The 22,098-nt window shown below is 50.8% G+C and overlaps 1 protein-coding gene across 12 annotated transcripts in view; it reads right to left on the bottom strand.

Moving 5' to 3' along the window:
• Positions 1-9,997: 9,997 nt before the first annotated feature.
• The window catches only part of NCAM1 (neural cell adhesion molecule 1), a 365,493-nt gene continuing 353,392 nt past the window's right edge, over positions 9,998-22,098 (bottom strand). For all 12 annotated transcript variants that reach the window (XR_005724131.1, XM_040258006.1, XM_040257996.1 and 9 more), the window contains 3 exons: positions 18,060-18,267; positions 16,384-16,500; positions 9,998-13,176 (listed from right to left, as the gene is read on the bottom strand). Coding sequence is in view for 11 of the 12 variants with exons in the window: in XM_040258006.1 (XP_040113940.1) it covers positions 13,065-13,176; positions 16,384-16,500; positions 18,060-18,267 (437 nt within the window). In the remaining variant the exon portion in view is untranslated. The remainder of the gene's footprint in view (positions 13,177-16,383; positions 16,501-18,059; positions 18,268-22,098) is intronic.

The following is a 22,098-nucleotide window of genomic DNA, read 5'->3' as shown; positions in this document are numbered from 1 at the left end:
AGACATAAACTTGTTTTCTATGTCTGTATGTCTGTTAGGGTTTTGTAAATAAGTCCATTTGTATCATTATTTTAGATTCCACACATAGAGGATCAATTCAGTTCAGTTCAGTTGCTCAGTCGTGTCCGACTCTTTGCGACCCCATGAATCGCAGCACGCCAGGCCTCCCTGTCCATCACCAACTCCTGGAGTTCACTCAGACTCATGTCCATCGAGTCAGTGATGCCATCCAGCCATCTCGTCCTCTGCTGTCCCCTTCTCCTCCTGCCCCTAATCCCTCCCAGCATCAGATTCTTTTCCAATGAGTCAACTCTATGCATGAGGTGGCCAAAGTAATGGAGTTTCAGCTTTAGCATCATTCCTTCCAAAGAACACCCAGGACTGATCTCCTTTAGGATGGACTGGTTGGATCTCCTTGCAGTCCAAGGGACTCTCAAGAGTCTTCTCAACACCACAGTTCAAAAGCATCAATTCTTCGGCGCTCAGCCTTCTTCACAGTCCAACTCTTGCATCCATACATGACCACAGGAAAAACCATAGCCTTGAGGGTAGCATGTGATATTTGTCTTTCTCTTTCTGACTCATTTCACTAGTATGACAATCTCTACATCCATCCTTGTTGCTGCAAATGGCATTATTTCAATCTTTTTTCATGGCTGAGTAATATGTGATTGTACATATATACCACACTTTCGTTACCCATTCCTCTGTTGATGAACATTTAGGTTGCTTCCGTGTCTTGATTACTGTGAGTACTGCTGATATGAGCAGAGGGTGCACGTGTTGTTTTGCATTCGAGTTTTCTGGATACATGGATATATACACAGGGCCCACACTCGTATTTAACCGGCTAACCTTCAGATGTGTGATAGCAGCCACTTGAAGTCTCCTGTGTTGAGCCCCACAGCCTCTCACTTGCTCCCAGATGTTCTTCCTCGAGTGAAACACACCTGCCCCCCTGCTGCTTTTCAGATGTGGCTTCCATCCCTCCCCTCCCAGTGGTTCTGCCCCGGGCATGCTCTGTTGGCCTGTGCCTCTTCTTGGTTATGGTTTGTCACCTTGTAGTATGAAAGCTGTAACCCAAGCGTGGTCTGCTCAGGGTAGAGTGTTGGCTTTCGTGTTCCTCACTGTGGAAATCTTACAGCTGGGTTCAAATTCTGGCTCTGCTTCTTACTGGCTGTGTGACTTTGGAAAGTTATGAAACCTCTCTGTGCCTCAGTTTCTCCATCTGTAAAATGGGGTTAATAATAATATCTACTTCATAGAACTATTACAAAGACTAACAAAGTAAATACTTGTCAAATTAGAACCGCAGCTAACACAGTGATGTGTGAAGTAGAAAGAAACACAGTGATCAATATCACAAGTATTGTTGGATGTCTGTACTGTATCAACTCTCATACTGTATTTATAGCCAATTAAAAACCCATCATCTTACTTTCTTTCTCTTTGTTCTGCTGCTAAACCCTATCAGCACGCGCTTCAGCAGCTGGATTTTGGAGGGTGCAGGAGTTTACAGCTCCTCCTCGGACATGACATCATCTCAGTGGCTCGTGGCCTCGAAAGGCTGGTTTGCTGGGATGCTAGCTCTGCCTTCCAGCATGTGCGGTGGAGCGTGCTGAGCCGCGGGCCGTGTCTTGCAGACTCTAGACTCTCAACTGTGTCTGAGATCCTTCCTGTCTGCCCGTGTGGTACTGCTGAGTCTCCTGCAGGAGTCTCTCCCCACCCTTAGCTGGACGGATTGGGAGCTGGGGCCAGTCGCCCACAGTGGGGAAGCTGAAGCAAGGTGGTCCCCATCCACTTGCCTCACAGCCTTTCTCTGCCTGCGGGCTCTGGACCACCTATAGGGGTATCCCGCCACCCAGACCCGCAGCCTGAGGATCTGGGATCCAGGAGAGTGCGGTTTATACAGTGTCTCAGGAGACCCAGAGGCCTGGCCTAGGGGATTACGGAGGAGCGTGACCAAGCGTGGCTGCGGACAAGAACCCAAACTGACCTCCCAGCCTGGGCAATGTGGAGCGGAGGCAGTTGCCCATGTGAAACCCTCTCCTTGTCTCCAAGGACCCACTTTCTTCCTTCTTTCAGTATTAGGCCACAAGTGTGGCCAGGCTTGTGGGCTGGATCCTTGGGCTCCAAAGTGTGGCTCGCTGGGAAAGCTGTACCCCTTCTCAGCCAGAGAGCTCATCAAAGCTCTGTCCTTGATGCTCACTGGCAGGTTTCCAGCAGGCTGTTGACGGCCATCATGACAGAATGCACTGCAAATGGAGAGACTCCGTGGGTTCTCTTCTCTGGGCTGGGGTCGGCAGTCAGACGCCTGGGCCCACCTGCTCAGGAAGAGGCCCCTGTGGGGCTGTCCGTAGACCAGCCCACCGACACCTGGACCTCGGGACCAGAAGCCCTTCACAGACCTCACCACCCTCTTCTCCTGCCCCCTGTTCGCTCCTCCCAGCCTCCCAGCCCAGAGGTTTTCCCTGAGAGAAAGCTCCACAGAGGGAAGTGCCCTGGGCTAGCTTGTCAGTCCTGCCCATCAGACAACCACGGCTCTGGGTAACAGGATGAGGTCGACTTGGCTGCAGCGCTCTTGCCTTTCATGTTCCCCTAAGCCGAGTCTTCCCAGCCTGCCTCCATCCTGGAGGGGCTGCTCACTGCCTGGATTTGGTCACCACACCTGGAGGAAGGTGATCCGGGGCTGGGGAGGGTGCAGCACACTCTCTCCAGTCATACAGGAGCCTGTGACCGGACCCCTCCCTGGTCCCCAGGGTGAACTTCCTCCAGGACTCTGGGCAGGGGACACTGCTGTGTGGCTCAAGATTAAAGGCATCATCCCTGGCCAGGTAGAGACCCCCGTTTGTACTCACACACACACACACACACACACACACACACACATGCACACACAGGCACACACATGAATGGGCAAATAACCATGATTGGTGTACATATATACATAAATATATATATATATTCACTTCATTCATGAGTTTGTTCATTCACTCCATGATTCACGAAGCTGACAAACACCAAGCTTCTACTTTCTGACAGATGCTTTACGACGTGCTGGGTTGAAGGAATGAAATAAGACAGACACAGAATCTGCCCTGGAGGAATTGAGACTCAGAGGGAAAGGGAAACATTCAACAAGAAAGTAAAGAAATTGTGGAGTCTTGGCTGCTACTGCTAAGTCGCTTCAGTCGTGTCCGACTCTGTGCGACCCCATAGAAGGCAGCCCGCCAGGCTCCCCTGTCCCTGGGATTCTCCAGGCAAGAACACTGGAGTGGGTTGCCATTTCCTTCTCCAATGCAGGAGAGTGAAAAGTGAAAGTGAAGTCGCTCAGTCGTGTCCGACTCTTCGCGACCTCATGGACTGCAGCCTTCCAGACTCCTCCATCCATGGGATTCTCCAGGCAAGAGTACTGGAGTGGGGTGCCATTAAAAACTGTATTCCATGGATACTGAAGAAAGCTCCAAAACGGAGCCCTGCAGACCCTCTTCTGGATCAGGTGCGACACCCTGGGTTGTGAGATCTTGCGGTGGGGGGGGGTCAGAAGGATCCCTTGTGGGGGACTGGGGGACAGCAATGGCTTACAACAGTGAAGAAGCATTTCAACATTTTAACAATCTGATACAATAGTACCTGTGAGTGCCAGCTGCACACTGGCCTGGAGAGACCATCTCACAGGGAACTATGCAACCTGGATCATCTTTTAGGACAGGCTTACCTGATCAGGACATATTTAAGCCAAGACCTGAGGATGGAGTAACAGTCAAGGATTAATGTGCACAGGGGATGCCAGAGAGTGTTCCAGAGAAAGCAAGAAGTGAGAAAGCCCCTGGCATGATTAAGGAAATACATTTATTTCCCCACTAATTCTGGCACATGGAGTAGAAAGGGAAACTCACGTGATGGACTTAGAGAGGTAATTAAAGGTCATGTCAGCAACTCTGAGGGCTGAGAGGTGGAACTTTAGTTTGATGGAGATGACATTTCTACCCAGGTGGTGCTAGCAATAAAGAACCTGCCTGCTAATGCAGGAGACATAAGAGATGCTGGTTCAATCCCTGGGTTGGGAAGATCCCCTGGAGAAAGACATGGAAACCACTCCAGTATTCTTGCCTGGAGAATTCCACCGACAGAGGAGCCTGGTGGGTGTGCTACAGTCTGTGGGGTCACAAAGAGTCAGACACGACCGAAGCAACATAGCACGCAGACATTTCATGGCATGGCAGATTGAAGGAGAAATTAAGTTCAACATTGGAAAGAACTTTTCATTTCATACTCACTCAGCAGTCTTGCCCACCACACCCATACATGCTTGCTAGCTGAGGAGGGCTCCAGGTGCATGGAACACCAGCTCCTTCTTGTCCTTGCTGTGCTGCGCTCAGTCGTGTCCGACTCTTTGCAACCCAACGGACTGTAGCCCTCCAGCCTCCTCTGCCCATGGGATTTCCCAGGCAAGAATACTGGAGTGTGCTGCCATTGCCTTCTCCAGGGACTGAACCTGCATCTCTTGCATTGGCAGGCAGGTTCTTTACCACTGCACCGCCAGGGAAGCCCCCTTCTTGTTCTTAGCCCTCTGCTTAATGCCAGTTCCTCGGAAAGGTCTTCACCTATTCCTGCATGTCAAACAGCTGTTCCTCCTCTGTGACTCGCTAGCCTCCTTTCCTTACTGCGTATTTCTTACCTCACTTATTCTGGACCCATGATGTATGTTTATTTAGAGTGTCAGCTCCACGACAGTGAGGTCATTGCTTCCCCAGCATCTAGAACAGTCATGACCGTGGCTGATGCTCCGTGATATTTGTTAGATGGATCTTGAATGGATGGAGAAAGAATCCACAAATGGAGGAGCGAAAGGCCAGTGCCCAGCGATGGAGGTTGCTTTTAGGAAGGAGAGAAGCTGCTTCCTTATACAGGAGCCAAGAGGCAGGGAGGGTATGGGTGTGTGTGTGTGTGTGTGTTGTGGGTTTTATGTGCGAGGTTGAGGATGTTCCTTTCTGCCACCTGTTTTTTTTTTCTTTTAGAAGAAAGAAGCAAGGCCACAAGCGGAGATGGAAGGAATGGCTTGACAGAGGAGTTGGTTTGGGGAAAGTGAAGATGTTTTGTTGGCAATGAATGAGGTGTTGAGAAATATCATTTGGATTGCTGGGCACTGCTATCTTTGGAGCCTAGTTGAGAGGGACTTTATCTACTGATACGAATGTGACTGGTTACCTGTTTTTTCTCCAGAGGCACCCAGCTGTCCAGGTGTGAGCAAAGAGATGCAGCCAGATGATTTTCCAGGGCTGGAGTTTTATACGAGGGACGCAGAGTGAGAACCCTGAGGTAAGGACTGTTGGATTTCGGGGAATGAGTGGTTAGCATGCTGGACTGGGGAATGGAAGCCGGATATGGAGGGAGGAGAAGGGAGAATGTAGCAAGTAGGGAAAAATCTGGGAGTCAGTGAGTAGCAGCCTCAGCAAGCACGAAGCACTGATTTATTGGCAGTAGCCTGGAAAATTCTATGGACAGAGGAGCCTGGCAGGCTGCAGTCCATGGGATCACAGAGAGTCGGACAAGTCTGAGCAACTGAATAGACACACACATGGAAAAAGAGCTGAGTGAGAGTTGGATGGGCCAGCAGCAATGGAGAGCATTGCTGTAATGTAAATTTGAACTTCTGATTCAAGCTGGATGACTGAGATGATGATTGGGTCTGTGATTTGGTCAAGGGATGAGGTGGTTCAAGGTCACTGCTGACAAGGCAGTGAAGCTGTGTGTTGGAGGGGTGGTCCGCATAAAGCACTGAAGTCATCCAGGGTGATGGGGGAACTCTGGGGGAGAGGAAGACCATGGACAGAAGCCAAGGTCTTGACTGATGAGGGGCAGAGTCGGGCGTCTGTGCTTGGCAGTGACAGCCTGGAATCAGGTGGCCTTCCATCTCATCAGTGTCAGCTGGCTCCTCCCCTCGCCCCCTGTGTAAATGTCGTTGCTGTAAGAGCCAGATAGAGAGCTCCTCGGTTTCTTCCTTGCCATAGAGCTGCCTGGGGATTTTCTTTTTTGGGTTCCATGCTTGGTTCTCTCCTCTTCTTAGCCTACATTCGTCCCCTGGTTGACCTCAGCAAGTGCCAGGGATTTAATCACAAGCTCTGTGCTGACAGCTTTCACATGCATCTCCAGACTCTGGAACTTCAGTCTGTTTAAATCTTCACTAGGATGTTCACATGGATCTCAGACTTGGGGTGTCCAGAAACAGAGTCTGCGTTCCTAAACTCTGCTTCTCCATAACTCCTTTTAAAGAGTAAATGGCAATTCCATTTTTCCAATTGCATGTGTGAAAGTAACTCAGTCGTGTCCGACTCTTTGCAACTGACCCAGGGATTGAACCCAGGAATAATAGGGCTTCCCTGGTAGCTCAGATAGTAATGAATCCGCTTGCAATGCAGGAGACCTGGGTTCAGTCCCTGGATTGGGAAAATTCCCTGAAGAAGGAAATGGCAACCACTCCAGTATTCTGGCCTGGAGAATTCCTTGGACAGAGAAGCCTAGTGGGCTATAGACCATGGGGTCGCAAAGAGCTGAACATGACTGAACGACTTTCACACACATTTTTGAATTGATTTGGCTCCAAATCCAGAAGTCATCCTTGATGCCACTCTCAGATCCACATCCATCACCCATTTCTGTTGTTTTGCCTCCAGCAGAGCCAGAATCATTTGCCCATCATTTCCATTTGGAAATGGAACCAGCTTATTCCACACACACCATCTTATTTCATCTACATTATTGCCTCCTAATTGGTATCCTTGTTTTTTCTCTTGCCCTCCTGTGGTCTATTCTCTACCCAGCAGCCACAGTGACAGTTTTAAAACTTAAGTCATGTCAGGCTTCTGTTCAAAATTTTTTTCTCAGCCTTCCATCTTGGTTGAAGAAAGAGCCAAATTCTAACCATAGTCAAGAGACCCTCTGTGAGCTAGCTCTGGATACCTCTGACTTATTTCCTACCCTTCAGCTGCTGCCGTACACCATCCCTTGCTCTTTGCTCTGGCTGAATTGGCCTCTTTGCTCTTTATCAAACACACCAACTAAGCCTTCACCTCAGGACCGTTGCACTTGCTGCCTGAGATATCTTTGTTCGGATATTTGCGTAGCTCAGTAGCTCACTTCTTTCAGGGCTGCTGCTCAGGAGTATCTTTTCAGAGAGGACTACTCTGACTTCCCCCCTCACTTGGATTTATTATTGTCCACAGAACTTGGCACTCCCTGAGTTAGCCACGATGGGCTAAATAACGCTATGGTAGCAGATCCTGAGGTGAAGTGGCTTGTGACATAAAGGAACATCCAGTGGTAGGCTGGAGCCAACTTGTACTGGAGCAAGAGAGCCAGTTAAATTTTCAGGAAATTTGTGAAGTCATAGTTAAGCAGCATCATTATTAAAAGTTAAATTACATAAGCTTACAATTAACATACTTAAGATGAGGCAATGCATATTCAAAACACATCAGTTCTCCATTGTTTCAGTATCATCATTAGTGCAGACAAAGTTTATTGTTATTATTAGTCCATATTACCGTGACCTCTGTGCTTGAGGTGATCTACGCTCCTTTTATTTGCATGTTGGGAATACTATATAATATGTGCTACTGTATGAGGGTGTATGCTAAGTCACTTTGTTCGTGTCTGACTCTTTGTGACCCCATAGCCTAGCCCACCAGGCTCCTCTGTCCATGGTATTCTCCAGGCAAGAATGCTGGAGTTGGTTGCCTTGCCCTGATCCTGACTCAGGGATCGAACCTGCATCCGTTAAGTCTCCTGCGTTGGCAGGCAGATTCTTTACCACTAGCGCCACCTGGGAAGCCCCAAGCTACTGTGTATCTCTACCTAATTCCTCATCCAGTGATGACATGTTGTAATCAGTCATATTGGGAATATTTTCATATCCCTGAAATCAACAAATGCTACAAATCAAGGTTTGATTGCTTTTGTGTCTCTCTGTGTGTGTGCTTTTCTAGACTTAAAGGAGTGATGGGAAAAATATTTATGATGCAGATTAAACTTTAAAGTATCATGTCTGCAGCCATTTCACTCTGAATAGCAAAAATTCAAGCAGTATTCAAAAACTTACACCTGATTGGGCAAAGAGGTTGCTCACTGTTGATGAACGAGTGAAGTTCTGACTCATAGATCTTCATTGTGTCACTTTCAGCTTACTTGTTAACATAAATGAATACATCAACCATCATTTATGTTGGAACTATGCTCATCCATCAGTTGCAACCACAGGTTGATTATGGATACAAGACTTCAGCAAAAATAAACCAAAGCATCTGTATCGATTGGATACATGGATTTCAGTACAGAGTACTGTGTGCATGACTATTGTAAATTGATTATGTCAGTAAAGTTTATAATAAACATACACACACACACACACACCCCCCCATACATATGTCCCCCTTCCCGTTCTTCTTTGGAGAGCTGGTTGTTAAACATTTACTGGGGTGATTGCTCATGCATGTTACATACAGGTCCATCATGGGCCTATCACACTCCTCACTCTGGGCCCAGATGATGGTACTTGCACCATGTGCAGAGTTGGTGGGGCAGGGGAAGGGGCCACAGTAAGACCCACTGGCTTTCAAAGGCTCCGTGCAGAAGTGACATGCACGTCCCTGTTCACACTCCACTGTCCGGAGAGAGCCACGTGGCCACGCCTGCTGTAAGTGAACAGAGACGCACAATCCTACCGTGTGCCGGGAAAGAGGGGAACGGGGATGCTGGTGCACAGCCCCAGGGACCCCACGGTGCATTAGTGCTTGGGCGCGTATTGTCTGCCCCAGTCCCACAATGAACGAACGTTGCACTGGACGGTGTTTTGTCTCCTGGAGCATCTTGAGACACTCGAAAACTACTTAGCGAAGCTGAGAGGAGACTGGCCTGAAGGAGGAAGGTTCTGGAAGCAAGCCCTCATGGATAATGGAGAGTCATCCAATCTTGAAAAGCAATGTGCTCCTTTCACCCCTCGCCATACTATATGCAGCTGGAAATTTGTGGCACAGGAAGCCACGCAGATTCACGTGGCTCTGTGTCATTTAAACAGGTCCCATGGCCAGAGAAGGAACAAAGCCTGGCGGTGGCTTCAGAGTGACCCAGGCTGGGACCAGGCTGAGGCCGATAGACATAAAGGACAGTCTCATTCAGACTGGTGCAGGTAGAGGGCCAGCCCTCAGAAGTTATGTTTTGCCCCCTGGGTTCTTTGCCAGTCTCACCTCCACCTGGCCGTTGGGCCAGCTCTTCTCTAGGAACTCCTGATTCCACAAACAGATATTCCCAACCCTATTGGCTGCTTCTTCCCAACACAGATGCTTGGTAGAGTATGCAAGAGAATTCTGAGCCGAGGGAAGGTTTTCTTCACTCTCTGGCTCAGAGGCTTCAGTAAATCCCGGGGGCTAAATTAAGGCTCCAAGTGCTGAGCGGGATGACAAAAGCAATAAGGAGGGGCATTATATACCCTAGAAGTCTCTGGTGGCCACCGTGGGTTGGCTCCCTGGAGCTCGGGTGTGTGCGGTGACTCCAGCTGGGCTTGCTGTTCTCACACACCAGGGAGGCAAACGTGCCATTTCAGTTTGCTGGGTATCTACTATGTGCCAAGGCTTTGCTATACAGTGCTTCATTGCCAGTACCCAGGTCTACTATTCTTGGCATTTCCTGTTTGTCAAAAAAGGAAACTGAGTCTGGGGGAGATTAACTCTTCCAATGTCAACAGGGAAGTGGCAGAACCAGGACTTGAATGAAACCTTCCTGACTCTGATATCTGGTCCTTCTCAACGAGAACTCCTCTATCAACCTGTGAGAAAAGACTGGAAACCCCATCATTCAGGCAACACAATCTCAGGACCCTGGGTTTTACTGGTGTTAAAAAAAAAAGACCAGCGTCATTTCCACATTTGATTCACACGACAAACGTCCATTGACTTGAAAGAAATTCCAATTGGACCATAACAGCTTTTTTTTTTTTTTCCAATTTTTATTGAACACAAGTATTCTGACAGAATGCAAAGTCAAAATTCTCAGTTAGTACTCAGTATTTACACCAGTGAGAATGGAAACAAAGGTGGTATCGATGTTTCACTTGGTAAAAAGTCTGTAACAAGAGAGAAGGCCCCCGAAGTCGGGAATGCTGGGTAGAGATGTTAATGGAGATCTGATAACCACCATCCGGACAGACAGCCTAAGTGAAAGCCTGGGAGTCGGAAGGCTCCATAGGAAAGTGTGAAAACCACGTTCCACTTCACAGCTGCACTATGTACACTACGGCCCTTCAGGGTTCGGAGGCCCCACGCGTGGCACCCGAGGGCCCCTCTGGCAGAACCTGGCCATGCCGGTCTTTATGTGACTACATATGTATGGCACATACACATATAGACACGCAGACAGTGGAAGCTGGTAGGGTGATCCCTCCTTCAAAAAATTAAAAAAGGAAAACTATAAGCTTTTATCTCTTAACATAAAAGATACAACGTCTTGAAAATAAAGCGACTCCCTCTATGACTTTAGAGAAAGCATTGCTCTGGTTTTTTTTTTTTTCAAAGAAAGGAAAGCTCACGCATGCAGAGACAAGTCTACGTGTGACGGGAGAGAGGCAGAACAAAAGGGTGGCAGAGTTTGGGGTTCCAGCAGAGCCGGGGTCTGGGGAGGGGGCGGGGAGTCAGCTGCCCTGGGCCAGGTTATCTGAGGGTCGACCATACCTCTTTCTCTTCCTAACCATCAGAACCAAAATCAGTTTACGTGACCACAACCCCTTGAAGTGAGATGCACAGTCTCAGTGAGGTATAGTGTGGGCTTGGCTGAGGTGGTCGAAGCCATTCCCATCCCAAGATGAGGGATCAGTTCCACTGACAACCTGGGGAAGCAGAGGAGCCCACGGCTCCCTGCTGGGTCCTCCCCTCTGTCTCAGCGCCCAGGAGCTCTCATCTGCTGCGTGCTCTAACCACTGTCGTCACCTGGCTCGGTCCTGGGGGCCTGTGCATGCGAACCATAGATTTGTGCAAGCCCCAAGGTCAAAGGGCCAGACCTGTGTAGACCCGGATCCTCCATTTCCATCCCCAGGAGCTGAGAAAATGCAAAATAACCCCACACTGAGCAAATGACAAGACCATTATTTTTCACAGTTTGAAATAATCTAGCATAAGCGCCACGGACCAGACTGCAGAAGTGTCAGAACACGGGGGAGTGTGGCCCACAGAACGGACGCAGAGGGAGTCCTGCCACGCTCACCTCTGGCTGCTTTCTCTGTACCTTGGGAAAGGTGCCCGCAGAGCGCTCATTTCTGTTGACTTAGCATCATCGTCATCATCATCCTCGTTTCTATTTCATTCTTTGTTTAAAGGCTTCAATTCCTTTTAAGAGTTATTTTTTGTTTCCTGAATGTTTTTTTTTTTTTTTTCTGAACTATCTGCTATACCTTCCACAACCAAACTATGTTGAAGTTTTATTTCAATACTATGACAAAAACACGTTTCACACTAAAATATTCACGCATCCACAGTGCACAAGCTTGCAGTTCTAAAGTAGAATGAGGAAAAAAAAAAGCAAAATTTCTATACAAAGGGCTGGCTTTTCCCTTCTCCCCCCTCCCATCCCCCTTAAAGTTTCTGTATTTTTTTTTCCCCCCACTTGGTTTCCAATCCAGGAAAAGTTGTCTTATGACTCCAGACAGCAGGTTGGTGTTTTTTTTTTTTTTTTCCTTTTGTTTCTGCAAATGCTGCCTAAGTGAACAGAAGGCTGATGTTATTTTACTTCAACAGATTTCCAAAAAAAGACACTAATTCCCTGAAGCACACATGCTCTTCCGCTCAAATCTAGATTCTGGGCTCAAAAGGAAATTGTATGTATATATTTTATTTGGCTTTCTACAAAAAAGGGGATGTTTGGGGTAAAAATGTGTGTTCACCAAGACCAGCCCCAACTATACAATCTTCTCTGCTTCATTCAACAAAGCCTAAGAGTCCTTCAAAAGGAAGGGTGGGGACGCCTGGGGAGCAGATCCTTTTCACAGAAACAGGCAGGTGGTGGCTAATCAGAAGTGGTCTCACCCCCAAGGGAACAAACAAACAACAAACAAACGGAACCGAAAACCCAAAGCAAAACCATTCCAGAACGAGATGGATTTTCACCTGAGTCCCACACAGGCAAAAAATTTCAAATCAGATGGGGGGAAGAGCCACTGTAAACAATTAGATTTTGTAAAGTTGTCCTGGGAGGATCCTACACCTCTAGGCAGTATTTGTAATTAAAAAAAAAAAAAAAGAAGGCAGCTATTTTACATGGACATCGAAACACAACTGAAGTCAAACATTTGTCAACTTGTAAACACTGGAAAGCAAAGTTGGCAGAAAGAAAAAAAAAAGGAGGAGAAAGAAAAGGAAAAGAAAAGAAATCCAAATACTGCAAATCGAGATCTACCCCCAGAAGCTGCATTTGGCATTCTTCCTACAAAACAAGAGTCTATGTGGGAATTGAATTCAGCTAGGAAGGGTGATACACTTTGCATACTGAACAAATACAAAGTGAACAGAAATTATAACTTATTTATGAGGTTTCACAGAGTCCAAACTCGACTGAAAGTAGAAAAATAAACTTGGACTTTGTTCATTCGGTTAGTCTTAGCGTCTGGAAGTTATTTCTCTGAACCCCGTCTGTGCCGGTTCGGCAACACCAAAATCCTGAACCTAGATTCTTTTTTCTTCTGAGCTTCCTAGATTCTTACTTTAGGGCCCTTTTGTTTGATTTTTAAATAGTTTCAGGGAACCGAGTGTCCTAGTTTGGCTGTGGGTTTCACGTTTTTGTCTCATTTTCTTACAAGTGAGTGCGCAACAAAGGAACCCTTTCTATAAATCTACAAAAAGGAGATCCCATGTTGATCTGCTTAGTTTTTTTTTTTTAAAGGCAAAAGACACTAGAGGAATGAGATGTGTGTGTGTGTGTGTGTGTCTGTGTGCATGTGTGTGTGAGAGAGATATTGGAGATGCTCTGGTGAAGCTGTTGTGTCACTTTTATTTTGATCTTTGCTGGTGTCTCGTCACCCATCACGCTTTGCTCTCATTCTCCTTTGTTTGTGTGGCATCGTTGGGGACCGTCTGGACTTCGGCTGGCGCTGGCTTCGTTTCTGTCTCCGGCTTCGCTTCTACGGGACCCTTCCTGCAGAGAATCGGGAAAACAGCACTGAGATCACCGTCTGCTGTAACCCACCCTCCAGCCAGTCCCTCAAAAGAGCACTGGACTCCAACTTCAGCTGCATCTCTGGATGACCTGGAGTCTCTGAAAATCACTGACCCTGGGCTGTGTCCCCAGAAATCCTGATCTCCTGGGGCAGAATGCGGTGACTTTTAAAAGCACCCAAGTGGTTCTAGATGTGCGGCTGAAGCGGAGAGCCGCTGAATCAGAGGAAGGCGCCCTTCCAGCCCTGATCTGATATGGGGGCTCCAGCTTTACCCTAGTGTGGGAGTGTTTCGGGAGCAGCCTCCTCTCACCCCGCAAGGCTGCAGCAGCAGCTGCCCAGCTTGATCTAAATGACCTGTGTGTTGGGCTCCCCGGGACTGATTCCAGGGGACCCTCTGCAAATCACGCTTGCCTGTCTGCAGTCCCACCGCTCAGTGCTCTGCCTTTCCTGGTGATGCCTCTGTAGGACTTGCCCCGAGCAGGATAAGAAGATGTTCTTTGTTACCATGGCAGTTTTCCATGGGAGTCTGGTGAGAGGCTGGAGTGGGCTGCCAGGCTCCAGGGGAGCTGAGTGTGGTTGTGTGGGTAGGGCCATCCTTTTATTTCCCAACAGACTCAGGGTTCCTGGTGAGGGTCCCCCTTTTGACTCTGGGTGGTAGCACCCCAGCTTCTGGGTGCAGCCAAGGAGCCTCTATAAAAACCTCCATCTGACTCAGTCACTCTTGGCCTCAGTCAGTCCTAGGAGTGAGAAGCTGGTCTAAGGATGCACGAGAGGAGGCTAAGACTCCAGGCCCAGCTGGCACCCCTGCATTTTGGCCTCACATTTAAGAAACCTGTACGCTGAAGGATATGGTCTTGAATTTGGGAAACCTGGCCCTCATTCAGGGCTTGGGAGCTTGAGTCTCCCCAGTCACTCGGGGCAGAAGCAGGAGCAGGTGGGTGTGTGGGCGTCCGGGCTGGGGTGTCTTGGGGGCTTCTGGATCAGATCCTACCCACCCCCCACAAGCCTCGGGGTCTGCCTCTTCCCTCCCTGCACCACTGTGCCATGCTGGTGGGGACTTGGCTTTGGCCCTGGATGACACCCTGCCTGTGGGCCCTAGGGTGGCCGATGAGGGCACCTTGGCCTCTTTAGCTCACTTCCCAAGCTATGCTCATCAGTGACCCAAATGCAAGGGCTCCTCCAGGGACAAGAGATGCCACTGCTAGGACGATAAGGATCAAACGTAATTAACACGGCCTAATTAGTAAGCAGGCGGCTGCCTGCCTGTCCCCCGCTCTCTGCCTTGGCCCAGCCCCTGGCTGACAGTCGCCTCCGAGAAGCCCTGCATGAGGCTGCAGACACATCTATCAGGGAGGACACAGCACAGCACAGACGCACACCACCACGGGACACCACCCGACGACAGCGGACAGAGAGAGGCCGTACTCGGTCTTGGCTGGTGCAGGCGGAAGAGAGCCGTCGGCCGTGGAAGGAGCAAGCTCAGAGGCTTGTCCACTGGCCCCAGCGGCAGGAGCAGGAGAGCCCAGGGCTGCAAAAACATCCTTGGCAAGGTCAATATCTGGGGTCTTGAAGTTCCCTTCGTCCATTTTAAAGTCCTCGCCCTGGGCAGGGTTTGTGGTGCTGACGGAGGCTGCCTCGCTCTTCGGGCTGGCGAGGGCCCTGGCGGCCTCAGGTGGGCTCTTCGAGGCGCCGGGCTGGGTGGGCTCGGGGTCCGGACCTTTGGTGCCGGGAGCCTCCTGCTTGGCCTGGGGGGCTTCTGGGGCAGGGGCCGTCGGGGCTGCTGCCAGGGAACTGGCTCCCGATGGGGAGACGGCCTTGCTGGCTGGAGGGGCCTTGGGGGCCTCGCCTGCGCTGGCTGGGGCACTGGGGCTGAGCACAGCCCCCTGGTTGGCCAGGACGCTAGAGGACAGGTTGCTGGCGGCCGGGGCTGAGGTCGGAGGGTCGCTCAGGTCAACGAGGGGGGCGACCTTGGGGGCTGGGGCCGGGGCTGGGGAGGCGGCAGTGACGCCGGTCCCCTTGGACGGGGTGGCCTGGCCGGCGGGCACAGAGTTTGAGTCAGGGGTGGCCGCGACCGGGGGGGCGATACTGGAGGTCAGGGTGGTGGTCTCACTGGTGGGGCTGTTCTGAGCAGTGGCAAAGGTTTCGGTGATAGTGTCAGAGTTAGCGGTGACGGTGGTGACAGAAGGCAGCATGTCCTCCACAGTGGCTGTGGTGTCAGCAGGCAGCCTGCGGGGAGGACAGGAAGTAGAAGAGATAGACGATGAAGCTGAGACAGACAGAGAAGCCAAGAGCAGGCGGAGGCCGAGGAGGGGGCCGAGGGCGGGCATGCGGGGACGCACAGGCAGGACGCAGGCCCACAGAGAAAGGAGGACACAGGAGGCAGCACACGCCCAGGCGGGCAGAAGAGGACACAGGAGACGACAGAGAACGTGGCGCCTGGCGGGGCCTCTCGCCTTCCTCCCTGCCGCCTGCCTGGGGCTCCCTTTCCCTAACACCTGCAGCGGGCCCTGTTCGCATCTTGACCCGGGGAGAGGCCAGCTGAGCTCAGCGTCCACCACCGCAGGCATCTGAGGTCCCTGGGGAATCGGGTCCAGCTGCCCCACAGACAGGGGCTCCACGTGGCCCCTCAGGGCTGGGGCGCTGTCCAGCCAGAGATTCTGCGCATCCATCAAACTCCATTCCCTTCAAACCCACGGTACCCACGACAGCCTGGCATTCATGACACCCAAAGCTGGACGTGCCTTCTGACTGATGGTCCTCAAGGCTTAAGAGACCAGGAGGGCCAGGCTTCACCAGGCCCCCAGCTTCCCTCAGCCTTTTAGGAAGAAACGCAGAAAACCCTAAAATTCTTGGAAATCCTGAACAGAAGCTAAGCTCTCTGAGTGATGTTTGTCTCCTTGAGTGATTTCCGGGGTGTGTGTGTGTGTGTGTGTGTGTGTGTGTGACCTGGGCCCAGGGTCTAGGGATCCCACTGAGGCACAGAGCTCTTTGAAAGGTCACCCACAGTCACCCAGATAGGACCACAAATGCCACCTCTCTGAGGAGAGTGGGGTCAGGCATTCCTGGCCCAGGACTCCAGAATTCTGGCAGGTGACGCCGGGCCCGGAGCCGCGGGTGGGAAGCACGGAGGTGTGGGTAGGGTGCTGTGGTGGGTGTGGGGCTCTGCCAGGGAGGGGCCCACGTACTCGGGCTCCGTCAGCGGCGTGGTCTCGTTCGGCTCCGTGTGCTTCCCTCCGTCGTGATTCGGGGTCCGCTCCTCCTCCGTTCGCACCTCCACGATGGGCTCCTTGGACTCGTCTTTCCTGTGGAGAGAGCTCCGCTGGTTCCATCCCGGAGAGCTGGGGGAGGCAGAGGGCTTCCAGGGAAGCCAGCCACACTCAGGTACCTGCGCCCAGCCCCAGGCTGGTGGGGGCGCGGTGCATCCAGGGCCAGAGCCCAGTGCTGTATCTCAGCCCCCATTCCTGCCAGCTGTGTGACCCTGAGCACCTTACTTGCTCACCCATGCCTGTGTCCCCACCTGGTAAAACGGGGCAAGTAACAGTCTCCACTTGCCTAGACGTTATGGACATTAACTGAGACAACGAATATAAAGTACTGAGGAGAGCACCTGGTGCAGATTAGTGCTGAAGTCATCTATGTGTGTATACACGGTAAATACGTACATGCAAAGCTATGTGTATATGTAAGAATGAACACGTACATCGTGTACATACACGTGTAAGTATATATAAATATATACAAGTTTATGATGCATGTATATATTTAAGTATATATATATATATAAAAAGTACTAAGGTACATGAACACCTGAGTATATACATGTATATGATATATATATATGTATATGTAAGTTTGCACAAGTACCTGTATATGTGTGAGTATATGTAAACACACACACATGTATGTATATGTAAGTACATGAATATGATGCATGTATAAGAATATGCACATGTAAATAACACGCATGTATACACGTGTGTCTACCTATATGGACTTCCCTGGTGGCACAATGGTAAAGAATCCCCCTGCCGATGCAAGAGACTTGGGTTCAAGATCCCCTGAAGAAGGGACTGGCAACCCACTCCAGTGATCTTGCCTGGAGAATCCCCCACAGAGGAGCCTGGTGAGCCACAGTCCACGGGGTCACAAAATAGTTGGACATGACTCAACTTCCTAAGAGACTAAACAACAACAACATATGCATATATGATACATGTACATGCACATACTATACGTACACATATGTGATACATGTAGTGTAAGTACAAACATATGTGCATGAGTAAGCATGAACACAGTGCATGTAAAAGTATATGTATATGTACACGTATGTGTATACACAGTGCCTGGCATGGGGTGGTGCTAACAACCTATTTCCTTGCTCTGTCCCTTCTGGGCTGGCTGCAGCTCAGCCCCGCCTGGCAACAGTCTGTGCAGGTTCCTCTCTTTGGCTCCAGCTCTGTTTCTCCAGAGATGCTGGAGCACAGCTTCTGTCTGGATCGTCCTCCAGGAGGACAGGCATTCTCATCTGTTTTGCTCACTGTGTCCCCTAGTGCTTGGTGAGGTGCCATGCCCATAGCAGCTGCTGCTCCGTGAATGTCTGGTGAGTGACGGGGCATGGACGGCGGCAAGGCAAGTGGGTCTCTCCAGGGCAGCTCCCCTCCAGGCTAAGCTCTGATCACACACACCTCTCATTTTCGCCTACATAGGGAATTTCTATGAGATTCTAGATGTGAGGTTGGGTTCAGGTGTCTGCTTTTAACATTTCTCTAATGTCTCGCTTCCCTTGGGGTTTGCAATGGGAAGGCTGAGGTGGCTCCCTGACTGGGGCCTGGGCAGTGGGGGGTGGGTTTGCACTCACGAGAAGGCAGCTTTGCCCTCCTCCATGTCCTTGCCCTTGGCTCCGGGCCCGGCTTTGCCACACAGGTTGACGGCAATGCACATGAGCAGGCCACACTTGTTCAGGAAGTAGCAGGTGACGTCCACGGCCACCAGGAGCAGGACGAAGGTCACGACGAGGATGCCCACGATGGCACCAGTGCTCAGGCCCGAGGTGGGGCTGCCGTTGGCTTGGGTGGGAGGGAGAGAGGGATGGGATGGTTAGTACCTGGAGATGCAAGCCCAGACCTGCCAAGCAACAGCCCTGGGGGTGGGGGAGAGCCCGCTGGACGGCCACGGCACTTGTGTCCAGGGTGCCCCCAACCCTGGGCCTTTTGGGGTTGAGACATCGGGGTCTCTTCCTATCTTCAAGACAGAGGAATGGCAGCCTGCTCTCACAGATCAGGGGATGGCGCACAAGGCAGCCACCAACCAAGACAGGGGCCCAGACTGGCGCCATGTCTCCACCTCTGCTCTCAGCCCACACTCGGTTGGTCTCCCCGGGAGCCCTGGGAGCTGCCAGGGGCAGGGTCCCAGGTAGGGGCAGAGGGTCTCAGATGGGGGAGCAGAGGGTCCCCAGGGCTCCCTTTGGGCCTGTAGGGACATCGGGGACAAGATGCCCCATGCCTTCCTGCTCTTTAGGAATTGCTCCAGAGGATCTCGACTTTGGACCACACCTTCCTTCACTGCACTAGGAAGATGAATGAAACCCACCTGCTCTGGAGACATGGGGGTCTCCCCAGGCCCACCGAGCAAGGTAGAAGGTCTGGGAATACTCACCATCTGGGAGCCAGGCCCACCTGGATCTGACTTCTGGAAACTCAGCAGACTCACCCAGAGATACACTCCCGCAACGGCAGGCTCACTCACACGGGACACGTGCCCACCACAAGACAAACGCACCCTCTCACATTCGAGCAATGGCATCCCTGCTCTGGCTGGACCCACTCGAATGACCACCTCTGTGTCTTACTCCCTGGTGTGCCCCTAGAATTCTCCAGGGCCCTGGGCTACTCGCGGTATCACGGAAGGACCCCAGGCTCAGCTCCAGAGCATGCCCTCGTGGTTCGTGCTAGTGCTTGCGGTGAACCCCGGATTGCCTGGTGGTTCCCACTAGCTTCGGAAAGGCAGAGGCTGTGCTGGGGGCAAGCAAGGACCCATGCAGAGCTCTGTGGAAGCCAGTGTGGAACCATGACCTCAGACTGAAAAGTCTGTTTCATTTTCCTCTTCTGGGAGGGCAGGGTTCCGCCAGGACAGCAGTGTCATCCCACCACCAGACCTTGTCCTCCAGACCCACTGGGATGACCCGTCTGCAGATGGGAGGCAGGGACTGTGGCCAACACGACCTGGTTCTCCCTGAGGCTTTGCCTGGAGGGCTGCTGGCCACATCACACACCAGTTCACGGAAAGAACAGGTAACCCAGGGTGATGGAGATGGAACACATCCTCTTTCTGCATGTGGTCTGTGTTCCTGGGGGGCTCTCTGTGTGCCCCAGAGCCCTGCTCAGGCACGGCGGGGCTCCTTCAACAGCTGGCCCATTCTGATGGTCCTTATTTCTAACTTCAATTCAGGGTCTGGGCCACCGGCCAGCAGGTAAGAGACAACCAACCACTCACAACCTAATTTCTACACCAGAGGAGCTGCCTAGGATCTTGAATATTTTGGCCTCCTTTGCTTCCCAGGCCCTCGCCAGGTTCTCCCACTGGCCCCTTTCAACCCCTGGACTGAAGACATGGCCTATTTCTCAGGAAGACCCGAGTCTGGAGACCGGCTCCATGCTCAGGGCACCCGGCTCTGGTCACTCCGTCTCTAGGCTTCGGCAGCAGGAAATTGACCACGGGTCCCTACGGTCAGCTAGAGCTGGTCTCCCCAGCACCACACCATCCACTCTACCTCTCTAAGGTGCTCACACATCCACACACAAAAGAAAAGAAACAGTGATGCAGGCTTTCCTGGCCTTCAGAATCCCAAAGCTGCTTCCCCGAACAAGAAGAAATATGGCCTTGGGTTTCCTCCCCATCCCGTGACTCAGGGCCAGAGGCCACTGTGGTCTCCTGACTTCCATACCCAATAGGTGTTAACTGTCTACTTCCTGCAGAAGGAGCCTAAGGTATTACTGTGGGGAAAGAATGTCTGTACTTTTGGACTCAAAGGCCCTAACACCATGTTCTGAGGTTGATACATAAATATAGTTTTAGGGGACTAGTCACGTCTCTAAGGAAGGAAAACAAACCACCGCCAAGTGGTCTGTGCGGGAGAGACAGCCATTATCCACCCATGCCCTGGGCTCAGCAGACCCTCTGGAGGGCTGCATGGCTTGGAAGGCCAAAGCCAACATCACGAGACATTTGGGGAAGGGCCAGGAGGGCTATAAGACTGATATAAAACAGAAGGCAGGGCAAGAGGTCTTCCCTCTCATTTGACATAAGATTCAAATTGCTTTCCCTGGTCTAAAATGTCCCACATGTGCGGTGGACTCTTCCACGCCTCTGACCGTCATAAGTCAGGGCACTCTCCACCCGTGTCTACCACATTACTCTGTTTTATTCCCTTCTTGACTTTCCAGGTGACTTAGTGGTAAGGAATCTGCCTGCAACTCAGGAGATGTGGGTTCAATCCCTGGGTCAGGAAGATCCCCCGCGGAGAAGGAAATGGCAACCTACTCCAGTATTCTTGCCTGGAAAATCCCATGAACAGAGGAGCCTGGTGGGCTACAGTCCATGGGGTCACAAAAAGTTTCAGACACAGCAACTAAACAATCTAGCAACTAAACGACAATTCCCTTCTTACTACTATTTCCATCTGCCATTTTCTTTTCATTGACATGAACAGAATTTTTTTTTTTTTGCCATACCGTGCAGCATGCAGAATCCTGGTTCCTTGACCAAGGATTGAACCCACACCCCTTGCAGTGGAAGTGCTGAGTCCTAACCACTGGATGCCCAGGGAAATCCCCATTGATGTGCTTTTTGTTTGGCTGCCCCACCCTCTTGAATATCCTAGCAGGCATATCTGTCTCTGTCTACCTCTTGTCCCCCGAGCAAGTAACACAACTCAACTTACAAGAAATATTTACAGAATATTTGCTGCACAAATGAGCACTGTTTAGCCTGGGAGATGAGAACTCTGCCTCCAAATACTTAAAGATATGTCATGAGAGGGGAGAGGCAGTCTCAACCAGGGTCCCCAGTGGATGGAAACTAAGGGGGTGGCAGGCAAACTTCAGCTCAGATGAAAAAAAAACTAGCAAATAAGAGCTCTTCAGACATGGTGTGCGCTGCCTGAGAAGATGAGCTCCCTGCTGCCAGAAGCATTAAGCAAAGGCTGGAAAATCCCTTGGTCAGGATGCTATAATGCTCTGGGCTGAGGTTCCTGCACTGGGCAGGGCCTGGGCTGGAGGATGTTATCAAGTCCTCTTTAACTCTAAGAACCTGTCATTGCATGTTAGATGTCCTACAGTCCCCAGCAAAGGACGCAGCTCCTGCTAAGTCACTTCAGTTGTGTCTGACTCTTTGGGACCCCATGGACTGTAGCCCGCCAGGCTCCTCTGTCCACGGGGATTCTTCAGCAAGAATACTGGAGTGGGTTGCCAAGATTTCTTCCAGGGGATCTTCTCTACCCAGGGATCAAACTTGTGTCTCTTATGTTTCCTGCATTAGCAGGTGGGTTCTTTATCACTAGAGCCACCTGGGAAGGCCCCCAGCACAGGATATAGGTTCCCTAATGTCCATCACCTCCACAGCGTGTACCAAGCGGGACTTTTTCCTGTAAGACTGAAACACTTAGTAGGTCCCATCTTTATTCACAGATTCTTGTGATTTTTATCTCTAGTTGAAAAATAAGTACCTTTTAGCATAATGTTTCTCCACTTGCAGCAGAATTCCTAGGGTGCTTTGTGAAGAATTCAGATTTGGGGGTTCCCCCATTCTAAGAAATCAGAATTTCTGGGGTGAGGCTCAGGCTCAGGATTTGATCAAGCATCCCAGTGATTCTTATGCAACTAAGAGTTTGAGGACCACTG

The sequence above is a fragment of the Oryx dammah genome, unplaced genomic scaffold, assembly GCF_014754425.2.
Source record: "Oryx dammah isolate SB20612 unplaced genomic scaffold, SCBI_Odam_1.1 HiC_scaffold_17, whole genome shotgun sequence".
Lineage (NCBI taxonomy): Eukaryota > Metazoa > Chordata > Mammalia > Artiodactyla > Bovidae > Oryx > Oryx dammah.
Note: the sequence above shows the minus strand (reverse complement) of the source record. Positions and strands in the feature narration are given on the sequence as shown.